At 36.6% G+C, this 16,514-nt stretch overlaps 1 protein-coding gene across 2 annotated transcripts; it reads left to right on the top strand.

The window, feature by feature from the left end:
• Window positions 1–668: 668 nt before the first annotated feature.
• Window positions 669–16,130, top strand: OTUD6B (OTU deubiquitinase 6B). Of its 2 annotated transcripts, none has more exons than XM_045989998.1 (7): window positions 669–828; window positions 1,493–1,644; window positions 4,067–4,147; window positions 8,938–9,250; window positions 11,289–11,350; window positions 14,284–14,390; window positions 15,178–16,130. In XM_045989998.1, the coding sequence occupies exons 1-7, from the start codon at window positions 747–749 to the stop codon at window positions 15,260–15,262; spliced, it is 882 nt and encodes a 293-aa protein (XP_045845954.1). In that variant the 5' UTR covers window positions 669–746; the 3' UTR covers window positions 15,263–16,130. The 2 variants fall into 2 exon arrangements, with proteins under 2 accessions (XP_045845954.1, XP_045846853.1); XM_045990897.1 differs by lacking the exon at window positions 669–828 and adding an exon at window positions 6,786–6,923 and having other exon boundaries at window positions 1,612–1,644.
• The last annotated feature ends 384 nt before the right edge of the window (window positions 16,131–16,514 follow it).

Genomic DNA, 16,514 nt, shown 5'->3' with positions numbered 1-16,514 from the left:
TCCTTGATACTTCTAAGGCGCTCTGACATTAGCTGCTTTATTACTGAACACAGATCTTTAAGCTCCTGTGTTATACGATACTCAAATCTTACTCTCTCTTCGGCTTCCACTGCTATATCCGTTTCAAGGGGCGGCATTTTCACGATTATAAACTGTTTCTCCCGAACTCAGTTATTTCGACCTTTAAAACAATAAACAAAACTTAATTTCCTACTGTTTGAGTCAGACCCAAAATTCCCATTGGTAATTATTAAGTTTTATTGAAATGTTTTCTTCCTCTCGCTTACCTTTCTCCTTTGCAACGGGACCAAAAGTAAAGACTAAAAGAAGCGCGCCGAAGCACCTCACAAAATAAAACGAATGTCCAAAATGACTTCCGTCACGTCATCACTGCGCGCCTCACGTCAGAGCCAATAGCCAGATGCTTAGCTTTATTGAGGGGGGGGCTATAGGGCGCTAGCCAATCGCGAGGCAGCAAACACCATCGGAACAGGCCACACCCCCACGCGCCGTCGCTCTTCTCCCGCCTCATCCGAGCGGGGTGGGTCATGGAGAGTGCGCATGCGTTCATCCCATCTCCTTTCCTTCGGTCCAATGACTCGGCTTAGATCCGGTACCGCCTCGAAGGCGGGCTTGGGTCCCAGGCACGGCCAATGGCACCCCAGGTGAAGGTTGAGGGGTGGAAAGTGCCGGGTAACCGGTGGTGCAGGTTTCTACCAGCGCATGTGCAAGGCTACCTGGTCGTCATGGAGGCAGTCTTAGCGGAGGAGCTTGATGAGGAGGAGCAGCTAGTGAGAAGGCATCGCAAGGAGAAGAAAGAGTTGCAAGGTGACGAGGGAATGGGAACCTAGAAGTGTCTCGGACCCAGGAAAGGGCGCGTGGCGGGTCGGTTCTGCGGAATCTCGAGAGGCTTCTGATCTGGATCCTCTTAGACCTTCCCAAAGTAGCCAGTGGCCTCACCCCTTCCAATCCCCGGGCCCGATGGTCCCTTAATCCGCCGAATCTTCAGAAGCTTTTTTTTCTCAGATCCACCGCGTCCCCGCTACCCCACGCCACCGCCGGGTGCTGGAGTCTGAGAATTTCGTGTTGGGCCCAGATTGTTCACCCACTCCCCTGTCTCTCTTTCCTGTTCCTAAGCAGTTACTGATCCTGGGCGCTAATGAACGCGTTTTGAAATACCTCACCTCGATTTTGAGGTCTCAAAAGGGATGCTTTAGAGATTTAAAACTAGAGTCTTTTTTTTTTTTTTTACTCCTATCACACTAAGCAGACGTACGTTTTGTTAACGAGGATTTTTTTTTTTTTTTTTTTGAGGCGCTCTCTCCCTCATCTGGGCTCTTCTCTGTAAATGTCTGATTGTTATGTAATTACTGTTCTTGGCTTACATTACTTGTGTACACCCTTCTCCCCTTACCATCCCCTTATTGTCCCTATTTCTCATTTCCTCTCAATCTCTGGGTTGTTGACTTAATGATTTTTGGTGGATTTTCAGCCAAAATTCAGGGTATGAAAAATGCTGTTCCCAAGAATGACAAAAGGAGGAGGAAGCAACTCATTGAAGATGTTGCTAAGTTGGAAGCAGAAATGGAACAGAAACATAAGGAAGAATTGGAGCAACTGAAGCTGAATTCTAAGGAAAGTAAAGTATGTAAAGTGATGTTTCTCTTTGCCTACAGCATTTGAAAACAACTGTCCCATCTCTAATAAACTGTTCACTATGTGAAATCATAAAATTAGAGGGAAAGGAAGTTACAAAATCATGCTCATGCATTGCCTTTCATTAATATTTCTGTGACAAGGTTTACTTGGTAATGTGTTTTTGTAAGGGAGGTCAGCAAAAAACGTACACTTAAACTATGTACTTGCCCCCAAAATGAACCGATTGATAAAGTGGGCCAGAGGAATCTTCACCAAGTGAAAGTTGGAAGATCAGATTTCTAGCCCTAGATTTGCCGTTAAATTGTATGGCAAACTTGGTTAAGTTACTTAAACTTCCTAAGCATAAAATTCTCCACTTATAATATAATAGAAATGCTTTAGTTGTTTAGCACAAGATTCTGTAAGAATGAAGTGGGACAGCAAGTATGAAATCCTGTTCAGGTTGTATGAAAATTTACTTTGTTTCTTGGGTAAAGTAGAGCATACTGTCTTTTTAAACAAATACTTATTTTATCATTGTAGCTAATAGTGTGCCAAATGCTTTAAGATAGCAAGTTGCTTTATTCTCATGCAATTTTCTTGGTAACACACTATGAGGTATTACCCATGAAGTAAATGTAGATAATGTCATTTTTCAAGAGAAAATAGACTCAGGGATTAAGAATTTCCTTCTGAATTTGGAACAGCTGTTAAATGCCAAAGCCAGAATTCAGAATCAGGACTGTCTTGTCTCAGGATGTGAATCTGAATTCAGTTAAAACTTTGTATGGTACGGTGGTTTATCACATGGGTTTGGATATCAGGGATCACAGAGTCCATAATCTTACTCCATTTTTGATAGAAGGTTCTTAGGACTGTATAAAATTTTATCTACCATAAGTTAGTTTTACTTGGTTTATTTTTGGTCTGCTGTTGATAGTGAAAACAAGTTGTCTGTACTGATTTACAGTGGTCAGTGAATTAAACATGGTCTCATTTTCTTTAGCCTTATTAGCTAGTCATTAAGATCCTGACCTGTGCCTTAACATATTTTATTTCCAAGTAGCAAGGCATGATTCTCCAGGTATTTAATTGTGTTGTTACAATCATGGTATTCCTAATTATCTCCCCATCTTTTCTATTAGTGATACAGTTTTATTTGCTTTCCAACTTTCAGTTTTGAGATTTCTTTTTCAAAGAATTCTTCTCAAAGATTTCTTTGAACATATTCTTCAACTGTTAAAATACAAACTCCCATTTTACTTTGGGCTATTATCTTTTTCATTAACTTAAGCTTATTTTCTTTTCTGGACACTATCTGAATTCTCATGTCATTGCTTTCCAGATGCTTCTCTGTATCTTGCCTATTGTCAGTATGGCAGTTTGTAGATTTTAGCAGATTCCTGTGAAAAATATAAGAATGCTAATTTTATTAAAGTTGATGTAACCACTCTGAAGTCTTAATCTGGTTTTCATATTTTGATAATTTGGGTATAGCCTTGGAGACTGCTATCTCTTTTGTTATTAGAGTCCTCTGTATGCTTTATGCATTTGTTATACCAAAAACTTAATTTAAGTTACATTTGCAGTAATAAAATATTACTACTAACACTGATCATTAGTCTAGCATCTTTCTTCTTAACTTCAGCAAACACATGATAGCCATTTGATGATTAAGATTGGTTGTGGTATCTGAACAATACATTAAATTTTCTACCTGTAGTTATCAGTTTGTAGATGGAAGAGGATAGAGAAAGCTCAACACTGTTCATTAGGTTCTGACTAATTGAGATGGAGAAAGGGCTTTTCTGCCACATTTGAGGTTATGAAGGCGGTAATGAACTGATCCGGCACAGGACCTTATTTTGTTTTTTTTTTTTAAGATTTTATTTATTTATTTAAGAAAGAGAGAGAATACGAGCTGGACATCATGCACACAAAGGGAGGGACAAGCAGACTCCCCACTGAGTGCAGAGCTGGACATCGTGACCTGAGCCAAGATCAAGACGCTGACACTTAACCAAAGTAGCCACTCAGGCACCTTAGCACAGGACTTTACATATCCCAGAAGTCCTGTCAGCTTTTAGAGAAGGAAAGGTGAACTGCTCAATGACTGAGTGTAAGTTGGCACTTACAGGAAGTATTTAGATTAATGACATAGGAATTTAAAGAAGGAAGGAAAGCCTGCAGGGATGAGCATTTGGAGAGCTTTAAGGAAACTTTGTGGGACTCTGACAAATTCTCCCTTAAAAATAGAAAAAGGAAAACCATGTCATGTAATATTGTGCCTAGTACTGTTATTCAAATTTGAATTATTATATATATTGGTGATTTTCTTTCTTTGTGATTTTCAATTTAATAATCTAATACTTGAAGAAGAACTTTAAAGTATTTTTCATTAACTTGGTAATGCTTTTGTTTCCTTCAGATAGATTCTGTTGCTGTTAACATTTCAAACTTGGTTCTTGAGAATCAGCCACCTCGGATATCAAAAGCGCAAAAGAGACGGGTATGACTGTCATGTCACCAAGTAATTAAGTTAGTGCTATATGCTTATTAGTATCTTAGGTATTGTATACAAAAGCAATAGAAAAAAAAAAAAAAAAGATTGATTTTCTTGCCAAATACCTGAACTAACATTTGTTAGGCCTTTGGTATGTGCCAGATACAATGCTAGGCTTATAGATTATATGAAACCTCATTTAGTCCTGGTTATAATCTGGTAAAGTTGAGTCTTATCCTTATTTTGAAGAGAAGAAAATAGGTCTCAACAATATAAAATAACATATACAATTTTCAGGTCTCAGAGAGTAGGGATAAGAAGGGAGTATGCAAAAGATATTTTTACAAATATATTATCCCAGACTTAATAATTCAGAATCGTCCCATTGTGGGCTCAGGTGATTCTGTTCTGGTTAAAAACTATGGTGTTAAGTGGTGAAACAAGGATTTAAATCTAGAAATTAAGCAAGATAAACAGGTGTACAAAATTCTCAGAATTATGCAGGTATCTATGTAATGTTTAGTTGCAGTGAAAAGTCAGAGAAGGGAAAGTTCATTTGTGCCAATTACTAAATAATGAGTTGGAATTTTAAGAAAGTACAGTTAATTAAATAGGACATTTGAGTAAGAGAAATAGCATGCATAAAAATAAATGTGGGCATGAAATTTTACATCATCAGAGAGCTATAAGAAAACTGATTCATTGAAAGTAGTGAGTTCATGAAATCAAAATTATGGGAATGAAATTAGATAGGTTACAGCTGTTCACTTGGAAAAAGAAAAAAGGGTTTAAATCTAGTATGTTTAATCTCAAATATTGTTTTACTAACATTTGATGTTTTGTAGGATTTAAGTGTTTATTTTTAGCTAATTTAGCATTTTTATAATTTAGTAGTACATAATTTAATAGGGCATGGTATTTGGTGTCAGACATATGAAGGTTTTAATCCCATTTACTGTTGTGGCTTTGGGTAAGATTCTTAACTTTTCTAAACCTCAGTTTCATATGTACAAAATGGGGTAAATAATACCTACCTTACAGAGTTACTGTAAATATTAAATAATGTACCATTTCTAAAGCCCAAACACAAGGCCCGGAGAACTAATGGGTCAGCAAATGATAGTATTGTTTAGTGTGTTCAGTTCTGTATAGTGTGCCTCTTAGAAATTCAACCCAAGACGGTATCTTTTTTTTGTTGTTTGAAAGTTGATTAAGTTGCATTGTCAAACATTTCTCATACTTCTGTAAGATTTTATTTTCTTGAGTCATGAAATTTAGATTTTATGGTATCTTGGAGGTTACCTATTTTAACTCCCTTATAATGTGTATTCTTTTGATAAGAGCCTTAATTATCATGTAGCTTCTATAGATCAAAAGCAAAGGTCAGAATTTTTGCTTGGCAGGGGCATAACAAAATACTTGTTGGTACTGCCTCTACTTAGTAACTAATACATCTTAGAGTAGCCTGTTTTCATTCTGGAAAACCTAGGTCCCAACTGATTCCTGTCTTTATCAAATCTTACTCATCCCCAGCTGGATCTTTAAGCAACAAAACAAATAAAAAATTAAACTCCCTTACTTTTCTCAAACATTTGTTACTTTTCTCCTAAAATTCTATGTAGTAAAATGCATACCTTTTCAACTATACTCTCAAAAGATTTAGTATTTTTTATAGTCAGCTGCTTAAACACTTGGCAAGAAAACACCCTTGAAGTAATGCCTGAACTTTTTTATTGCTTTGTTATATTAATAGTATTAATAGGACTCTGGAACTGAAAACACTTTAAAGTTTATAGTATATAAGAAAATGAAACCTGAACTTTTTTGTTGTTGTTGTTTTGGCCCAAAACACCAAGGTATGAAAAGCCAACAAATTAATTGTGTTTATCTTTGGAGAGATATAGTTCTGTCTTAGAAAAACTTGATAAAACTTTATGAAGATTTGTTATTGGAATATTGTAGAGCAAATCTCTTACTTTGAATCTAGAAAAACACAGGGAGTATTTTATTTAATTCATCAGGCTTCAATGGAAGAAGCTCTTTGGTATGCTGGAAAGAGCCCAGAGTAGAACTTAGAAGAACTGGGTTTCAGAAACAGGAAATTTGGGAGCTGGAATGAAATCTAGTTCAGTTTCTTTATTTCACAAATGAGACAGCTGAGGCCCAGTTGTCTTAGTGGCAAACTGAAAGTTTGATACAAACCCAGGACTAGTACCCAGCTCTTATGATTTCTCTTCAGAGATGATTTTGCTACATTACTATATTGACATGACTCTAGTTTTACTGACAATATATTTATGAGTTAATTGCTGTTTTCATTTCAAATACATGTTTTCATTAGACTTAATTGTTGCCATTCTGTCTCCCGTACTAAGGCTGTAGAAACCTCAGTGCTTAGTGCCATTGGGAAGCTATCCATGGCTGGGAACAGAATCCAGTGTATTTCCCCCCTTGTGCCTGGAAAGAAAACACAATTGCTATGTAACATTGAAGCAGAGCTTGAGGGCAAAAATGAAATGCTTGGATTAGTATTTTAGAGGCTTAAACATTTTTTGCAGAAGTATAAAATTCCACTCTTCTAGTAACTAGTATATAACATCATTAACTCCAGCTCCCATCTGCTCCAACTTTTATTCTGATTTAGGTGCCTGGATAGAAGGAGCGCTCTGTGTTGTCCTTGGTCCCACTCTGCTTCTAAACCAGCTGTATGGCCTTTGGAATTCTTTCTGCGTGCTGTTTCCTCAGAGGAAAATGAGGGGTTTTGGATTAGATGATATCCAAGGTGCTTATCCTCCCTCTCCCCTCTGAAAATGTTCTTTAGACTTTCATAAAGTAACAGTGCCATCTTGTGTTTTAAGATTTTTATGCTGCTGTGATGCATAGTTGTACGTATGCAGTGAAATCAATTTGTTCGTGTTACTTCTGGCATGGTTGGATTTGGGTGGAACAAACTTAAATAGGTGTATGTTTTATTAGGGAGGTAATAGTGTTTTGATTCAGGTAATTTGCAAATCACTTTAGGTTCAAGCATGGCACATAACAGGCAAGTAGTTCAGGTGTGTGACATTAAGTTTGAAATTTGCCTTTCCATTAATTTCTTCTGCCCCAAAGAGGAATGAGAGCTAGGAACATGAAAATCTTTACTTTTTCCTTATTTTTCTTGGTTTACCAAATCCTTCACTGTAATTTATAATTTGTAATATCAAGATTTGTGGAATTTTACTTAACTATTTTTATTCTCTTAAATTGAAAAGCATTCATGACCAGTATATATAAGTAAAACATATTCATGATCGAGAATTAGAAAGATGCAGAAAAGTGCACGTGTGCACATGCACAAAACAAAACTTACTTTGTAAACAAAAACCAGACCCTTAAATACAGAGAACAAACTGGTGGTTGATACAGGGGTGGTGTATGGGGGGATAAGTGAAGGGGGGAAACAACTTACTTTGTAATCCTATGATCCAGAGAAAAGCACTCTATTTTGTGTATATCTCTCTATTTTTAAACTATGTATGTACAGATTTAACATATATTAACTATATACATACCTTTTTTGCCCTCAGTCTCATTTCTTGACATGTTTCTTGGTACTCTAGCTGTATGAACTGTGTTCAGCTATGAAACATGTAGTACTTTCTGGATTTGTTCCTTGCTAGTATAACTGTCAGGATTTTTTTTCTCTTTTCCCCTAGCCTTCTCATTCTACTTCCTAACCAATCTTCATGTCACAGATCTCATTGCCCTACCCCTACACCGTCCTTGCATATGTTGCCATGGGAAGAGCTCTTCTGACATTTGAATAAGGAAAGCATGTTGCAGAATGTAATATGATACCATTTTTTGTCAAATTTTTTTTCTATACTTTTTTTATGAGTACATCTATATTTGTTAAAATGCTTAGGAAAAAAATTGACAGAGATGCTCACCAGACCTCTAGAACAAGCATTGAAATTGGCAGTGGTCCTTAGGGGAACTTCAGTCTATCTGTAGCATTTAATTTTTTATAAGAAGAATTTTTTTATCTGTTGCTTTAATTAAATGTGTGTGTGTGTGTGTGTGTGTACATGTACACGCACAGTTTTTTTCCTTAAGCTAGATAAATAGAATTCCTGTACTCTTCTAAAGGCTTTGGCAATTGATGCCTCACTGGTGATTTAGCATGTTAATGCTCCAGTAGTTGAGTGATAAGTTGAAAAGCTTGAATTAGCTTGGCATAAATATGATAATGATGTTGCTTTAAGGACTAGGATAACTCAGTCTTATGGCAGTACTTTGAAATCAGTAGAGATCTTAGAAACTTGTCATGTAGTTTTTAAATAGACTTCAAAGAAAAATTCGAAGGCTTTTTTTGTTCTAGTACAGAGCTTGGTGTTGGGTACATGCAGATGAGAAGTTGCCCTTAAAGGAGGTCATAGTATAAAAAGTTCTTTTTTTTTTTTTTTTAAAGATTTTATTTATTTATTTGACAGAGAGAGATCATAAGTAGGCAGAGAGGCAGACAGAGAGAGTGAGAGGGAAGCAGGCTCACCGCTGAGCAGAGAGCCCGATGTGAGACTCGATCCCAGGACCCTGAGATCATGACCTGAGCCGAAGGCAGCAGCTTAAACCACTGAGCCACCCAGGCGCCCCTAAAAAGTTCTTTTAAGTGATGAGACCATCAGTATGATAATGCTTGTGGGAGAAGGGAGGAAAACGGCAGAAAGTTTCGAGAGTCTTATATTTCTATCCCCTTAATAAATGTGAAACTGTCCTAATTATTGTAAATTAACTTTCCTGTATTCTCCTCCCAGGACAAAAAAGCTGCATTGGAAAAGGAGCGGGAAGAAAGGATAGCCGAAGCTGAAATTGAGAACTTATCTGGAGCTAGACACATAGAAAGTGAAAAACTTGCTCAGATATTGGCAGCTAGGCAGTTGGAAATCAAACAGATTCCATCTGATGGCCACTGTATGTATAGAGCCATTGAAGATCAGCTGAAAGAACAGAAATGCCCCTTGACTGTGGCTGCCTTGAGAAGTCAAACTGCTGAATATATACAAGGCCACATGGAAGACTTTCTGCCGTTTTTAACAAATCCTAATACAGGAGATATGTATACTCCAGGTAATTTATTTTTCTTCACTATGTCTCCCTCCCTCCCCCACCACTATGTCTTCTTGCTGCTGTTAAATAAAATGATTCCTGGGATTGAGAATAAGAAAAACCCGTGATAGTCCTTACAGAGGGAAAAAAAATCTTAAAATTTAGGCTGAATTATTTTTTATAATTTTAATATATACTAGTACATTTTGCTTTATTAAGATCTTTTAAGCACTTTACTATTTTGGGGTTTATTTTATTTTTTTAAAGGTTTTATTTATTTATTTGACAAATCACAAGTAGGCAGAGGTCCGGGAAGCAGGCTTCCCGAGGAGCAGAGAGCCCGATGCCGGACTTGATCCCAGGACCCTGAGATCATGACCTGAGCCGAAGGCAGAGGCTTAACCCACTGAGCCATCTAGGTGCCCCCTATTTTGGGGTTTAATATATTGTTTCATTTAAGATAGAAATGGGAATAGGATTCATTATCGTTATCGAAAAAATTGTTTATGAGTTCACATGTCACAAATTTGGGCATAGAAGTAAGCTTTGACTAGTTTATGGAAGTATTGGGCCCAAAGACCATAAGCACAAAGATGGGGAAAACGAAATCCTACTTTTATCTTGTATTGGGAGATATAATTTTCTCAATAAGCTGTAATATTTAGGCAAAATTTGACTTTGCCAAACCAAAAACAAATGAGTTAATAACTTGCTTTATTATTCTTTATAATACCTTTGATAATTAAGATAAAGTATTTATGGAGAGGTGTAAAAAAAAGGCACAACTTGGCAAAGGAGAGAGCAGGTGAAAATCTCAGAGTGTGGGGGGGGGGACACAGAGATAGAACAGAGGAAAGTTAGTCCTTAAGAGATGCTTACAGGTGTGGTAGAGCAAGTCATATGGCCAGAATGGGCTGGAGAAGAGGTTAAGGTTGGCTTTCCTTTAATTGAGTCCCCAACTCTGAGTTGCAGGACAGTGGAAAAGAGGTGGCAACTCAGCCTGCTGAATTTAAAAAAAGATAAAAGACTTAATTTCTTATTCGTTAAACCAAATATTTATTGAGGGCCACTATGTGCCACGAACTATTCTAGGCACTGTTCTGAGCATTGGAGATACAGCAGTGAATGAGGTAAACACACAGACCATATTTTCTATAGATGCCCTTAATTTTTTTCCCTTCCTCTAAGCAGGGAGGATATTTCTTTCCCATTTTAACTTTCTGTATAAAAGTTTGTATGCTCAAGATGTGCCATTAAACTGTGAGTTTGCCAACTCTTATGACTGATTCAGGAAGCCCTTTCTTAGGCTAGAACTGATACTGAAGCAAATAAAGTAAATGCCTTCAAAATAAACAGTAAAGGCACTTTGGTGCGGTGCTATTGCTGGGAAAGGAATTTCAGGTCATTTCTACGTTTACCCTAATTCTCTTCTCACGTTTCTTATGGAGTCTCACTGTAGACCTGATTTTATAAAGGCTGCACTGTTGTAGTTGTTCAGTGTATTTTTTCAGATGTAGATTGAGGCTTTAAAATACATGTCAAGAGGGGCGCCTGGGTGGCTCAGTGGGTTAGGCCGCTGCCTTAGGCTCGGATCGTGATCTCAGGGTCCTGGGATCGAGTCCCGCATCGGGCTCTCTGCTCAGCGGAGAGCCCGCTTCCCTTCCTCTCTCTCTGCCTGCCTCTCTTGTGATTTCTCTCTGTCAAATAAATAAATAAAATCTTTAAAAAAAAAAATACATTTCAAGATGGTGAATATGGTGACAGTTTTGGGAGTTGCTTGGGTAAACAGAGAATAGCCTTGCTGTGCGGTTAAGGTCCCTGGGCTTCAGTCTGAGAGAGAGGGGCAGAAATGAATTGCTTTGCTCTCAGATGGAGAGGCAGTAGAAAGTTGAAGCGAGTTAAGTTTGGGTATGGGAAGTGGATTAAATTTTGGAGAGTGCAGGTAGAGGAGGAGTAAGTTCACAACTTGAGTAATGATCAGGAATTATGGGAGATATAAAAGGGATCTTGTAACATGAGTTATGAAAATTAAGTGTTACCTTCCCATTTATCTCTACAGAAGAGTTTAGAAAGTACTGTGATGATATTGTCAACACAGCTGCATGGGGAGGTCAGCTTGAGGTAAGTTTGTAATTGCTTATGGTATTTGTGGATTGTTAAATTTAATTTCTAAATCCATATGTAGTATTCAGACATCTTTTTCAGATGATCCCAGTTACTGAGTATCCCTTTTCTTTATGTATTTGCTATTTCTCTGCTGATGAAGTATTGAAATAGGGAGTTAACATTCTTATACCTTTTATTTAAGTATGTATCTTTGGAAAGTAAAGCACTATTTTATTTTAAATAACCCAGTGTGTAATCTGTGAGTTGGTGAGGCTAATATTTTACCTATATATTCCCATTTGTGATGCTGCTCCTGGCAATATATTTGATTTTCTGGACTTAAGAAAGTGAGGATTTTATTTAAGTACAGAAAAATTTACCCTAAGTGGCTCAGGTGATGAATCACTATTATAAAGTAACTTATCCATTACATTAGAAGTAGAAAACAGTATTTTTATGTGAAATTACAGGCCAGATCCTATCACAATACATTACAGTTGGAATTCCAGTTGATACTGACTGACTGACTTCAAAATTGCATTAAAATTCACGTGTAGGAAAACAATATGTTCAGTCACTTGTAGGGAGTTAATCAGGATTGTCTTTAAAACTTTAATTATTTTATTGTTAACTCTGTTTCATTAAAAAAAAAAGTAAACAGAAAGCTTATTTGGTCCACGTGGTAATGAGGCAGTCTGGGGTATTCAAATATCAGGGGATGAGGGAGAAAGTCCTGGGTTTGGGTCCTGGCTTTCCCTCTCCTTCTCAGTTTTGTGATCTTGGGGGGGTCAGCTAACCCTCCTGAGCTCAAGTTTCCTAATTGAATATGGGTAATAAAAGCCTTGTGTGTACTTGGTAGGTCATTTGTGGACCTTAAATAAGCATATGCATAGAACTTTGTAAGCTAAGGTGCCAGATGGTTGATCTAACAGTGTGATGAGTATTGTGTAGTGATGATTAGTCATCTTGAATAGTTTGTGGCTCAGAGTATTTCACGTCAAGAACTTTATTTTTGGAAGAAATGGCGTGAATGCTTCTTCAAAATCTTTTTCTCAGTGCTTTGTTTGTACCTCTTCTGAACCACCAGAGGGAACTATGTCCATTCATTTTGTATGCCTCTCCTGGGTCTCTGAAACTTGGGAAATTTTCATAATAGCTTTGTGACTACATTAGGAGTAAAGATGCTTGCACTTTCTTTTGAGAATCACAGATTAAAAGGAGAACTAGAGACCTAAACAATTCTTTTTAAGTTGAGAACAAAACTTCAGGGGCATTTAGGCGGCTCAGGTCATGATCTTAGGATCCTAGGATGGAGCCCCTTATCAGGCTCCCCTGTGTCTCTGCCCCTTCACCTGCTTGTGCTCTCTCTCACTCTCTCAAATAGATAAATAAAATATTAAAAAATAAATAAATTGAGGAAAAATAACCTTTAAAACATCTTTTGAAGGACATTCAAAAGTTTTTGGTTTGTGAATTCATTTGAAATGAGATTTGCTGTTTTCATAATGGAGTAAATTTAAATTATTAAAAAGAAATTCTTTACATGATTTCAAAAGACTTAGAAGGGATGATTTCAAAAGATTTAGAAGGGTTATTTCCAGAGCTTGTTTCGCATGCTCCATTCTGGTTGGCTTTTAAAACATGTTATTTCAGGTATTAAAAAAAATGTCCCAATGGAACATTTTATGAGATAGAGCATGGGATTAAGTTTACTGCTGTGCAGCATAGAATTTTCTCCGTATTCTTGAACTAATTTCTTACTTTCGTTAAAACTTTCTAAAAGGACCATGTTCTAGACAGATTCTATAATTAGGTAAATATGTAGATGAGGGCACTATGAGTGAGGACTGTAAAGTGATTAATTTATGAATTTGGGTTCCAGAGAGGCACACTTATTCAGTTCAGTGGCAGGTCATTTTATTTCCTTGTGCTAAACTACAGCAGGCATCTTCACCATTCTCTGCTTCAGATTCTAGCTCTTTAAAATGTGTAACAGTAGTACCTATTCCATAGGGTTATTGTGAAGATTGAATGAATTAATATACATAAAAGAGCTTTAGTGTCCTTGGTCAGTAAGTCTAAACAATGTTACTACCAATACTTATTATTAACTATTGCTCATCTGACTTTAGGCTCTATTTTTTTTTTTTTTAAGATTTTATTTATTTATTTGACAGAGATCACAAGTAGGCAGAGAGGCAGGCAGAGAGAGGGGGAAGCAGGGTCCCTGCCCAGCACAGAGCCCGATGTGGGGCTTGATCCCAGGATCCTGGCATCATGACCTGAGCTGAAGGCAGAGGCTTTAACCCACTGAGCCACCCAGTCGCCCCTAGGCTCTAATTTTATAATGTATGATACGAAATTAACATTGTGTATTAATCAGATGGAAAGTCCATGAAAGGACAGTACAGTTCATATACGCAAATCAGTCTAGTCATGCCTTAAAAATTAGGAAGCAGTGGTTATTAGCACTGGTACACTGGAATCATCTGAAAAGCTTTAAAAAAAGTAGTAAACCTCCTGATCTTCCCTGTTCTTCTCTCTTTCCCTCAGCCCCTCCCAAACTGTAATTGATTTGGTCTGGTGCCTGAGCAATAGTATTTTTAAAAACTGGCAATTTTCAAACAATATTCAAAAGTAGAGAGACTCGTATAATGAATCCAATCTACCCCTGTCTTTACTTCATTAACTATGGTACTGCTATTTCTAAAAAGCTGTCATGCAGCCAGGGCTTGAAACTTCTGCATTTGATTTAATAAATATTATATTTGTTTTTTCAACAAATATGTATTAAGTGTCCACTATGTGGCAGGCACTTGGTATACAGTGAGGAACAGAATAGATCCCTATTGGATGATGGTTGCCCTATTCATGCATACTCAGTAGTTTATGATTTGAGTAAGGCTGACCTTTTTATTTTCCTTACTAACACATTTTCTTTCCTATAGCTAAGAGCTTTGTCTCACATTTTGCAAACACCAATAGAGATAATACAGGCAGATTCTCCTCCTATTGTAGTTGGTGAAGAATATCCAAAAAACCCATTAATACTTGTGTAAGTACCTGGAAATTTTTACTTTACATTTTTCATAGTTAAGACAAAAAGAGTTATTCAAATATTTTGGTTGTGTGTGTTGATTAATCAGGAAAAAGTATCTTCAGCTGCATTAATTATGCTTATCTTATGTTAAGGGCAATAATAGAATTAGAAAGCATTTTCAATATGTGATTTAGATAACTGTTTAAAAACCCCTAGTGGTTTATTCTTGTGTATGAGTTAAGAATAAAATCATTTCTAAAGGTTACAGATTTTAGCATTAGTTTTCATATTGTCCTAGTTTTACATGAATAATGCTAAGTTTCAGAAAGTGTAAAAGTTGAAATATATTCATGTTGCCTAATTGTTTATTCTTTTTTCTTTATATTGTAAAAGTATTTTACATGAATGAGAATTCTTCTCTGAAACACAGCATGGAGAGTTTACTATTGGCTTTAGTGCTAATTAGCCAAACCTACAAAGGTAGTCACTGATGGCTTAAATTTAGGTAAAAGTTTAAGCTATTGAGCACTCCGCATTTCAGTATTTTGCTTTACCCTCCCCACCCAGTGATTGTGTATTCCCTGACTTAAACTCAGTTACAGAGTTATTGAACCAGGTTTTACTGACTGCTGATGCTTTTCAAATGGTGTTGAACTTTTAAGTAATATGTCAATGAAGTCTTTGAATAATACCCCTGTGGAGTGATTCATTCAGACTGTTTCGTTTTATATACATAATAAACATTTATATACAATGAATTTACTTTCATCTAAACTAGTCATTTCTCCTTTTCTCATTTCAGATATATGAGACATGCATACGGTTTAGGAGAACATTACAATTCTGTTACACAGTTGGTGAACACAGCTACTGAAAATTGCAGCTAGTTTACAAAATGTTGCACAATTATGTTTTAGTACAGTGTGCCGATCTGACTATTCTTACAAGTGCTGGATTGTTCTAACATTACTGAAACACACAACTACCTTAAATCAGTTTTATGGCAAAGCTACTAAGAGATTTTTTTAAAAAATGTGTCAGAGATAAACTTTAACGTGTTCCCTTAGTGATATTTTAAAAACACTTGTGAGTCCAGTGTGGAGAACATCATTTACAGACCTGATATTTGCTGATATTTTTATTAATATTAGGTCCTGGACATTCTGTTCTGCACTGAAAATAAATTTAAAATTTTGTTCTTATTAGTAAAAGCTTTCAGTAGCCATTTTAATGTAACTTTTCTTGAAGAAATGAAATGACTTGGTCTCTTTGTCATTGGAAATATATGGTAATGGTGATAGCAAATTTAATTAGTGTTTATAAATGAATCTGACTTCAGTAACTTGGTACTGATGGGATTCATACTATGAAACTTTTTTTTATATAACTGTCAAAGTGAAGCTAAAAAGTTTGCTTTAATAACTAAAAATTTAAAAATATTTATTCACATGGGAATCAGGTTTAAAAAATGAAACAAATTCAAAGGCAAATAGGTATTCCCTACCAGATCAGACTTCTAAAGGATTACAGATTAGCCTTTTATTTGTGTGCAAATAAAGACCTATCAGATTACTGTCTCTATAATTTATTTGTTACTCCTTGCTATTTCTTAAACTTCCTAATGGAATTACTGCCACCATTTTTTTTAAATATTTTATTTATTTGACAGAGAGAAATCACAACTAGGCAGAGAGGCAGGCAGAGAGAGAGGAGGAAGCAGGCTCCCTGTGGAGCAGAGAGCCCGATGTGGGGCCCGATCCCAGGACCCTGAGATCATAACCTGAGCGAAGGCAGAGACTTTAACCCACTGAGCCACCCAGGCGCCCCTACCACCATTTTTTTAACAGTTTTTTTAGTGTTTCTTTTTTACATTTTATTTTTATTTTTTATTTTTGAAGTAATCTCTTTGCCCAGCATGGGGCTTGAACTCATGATCCTGCGATGAAGAGTTGCATGCCCTACTGCCTGAGCCAGCCAGGAGCTCCAATACCATCATCCGTGATTAGCTTTATAACTACAAAGTTTTATATTCTTTGTTATGTTTTCCTCATCCTCACTTAGCTGCATATGTTTTCTTTGCAGTCTTTTCCATAAGAAACAGTGGCCTCTCTTATTCATTAGCTTAAACAAACGGAAGAA

Source organism: Meles meles, chromosome 1 (assembly GCF_922984935.1).
Source record: "Meles meles chromosome 1, mMelMel3.1 paternal haplotype, whole genome shotgun sequence".
Lineage (NCBI taxonomy): Eukaryota > Metazoa > Chordata > Mammalia > Carnivora > Mustelidae > Meles > Meles meles.
Note: the sequence above shows the minus strand (reverse complement) of the source record. Positions and strands in the feature narration are given on the sequence as shown.

Bases quoted from the DNA above. Each gene is read 5' to 3' on its own strand.
- OTUD6B (XM_045989998.1), top strand. From the start codon at position 747: ATGGAGGCAGTCTTAGCGGAGGAGCTTGATGAGGAGGAGCAGCTAGTG. The intron at 4,148-8,937 runs GTATGACTGTCA...TTCTCCTCCCAG, and splicing joins CAAAAGCGCAAAAGAGACGG to GACAAAAAAGCTGCATTGGA. The intron at 11,351-14,283 runs GTAAGTTTGTAA...TCTTTCCTATAG, and splicing joins CATGGGGAGGTCAGCTTGAG to CTAAGAGCTTTGTCTCACAT.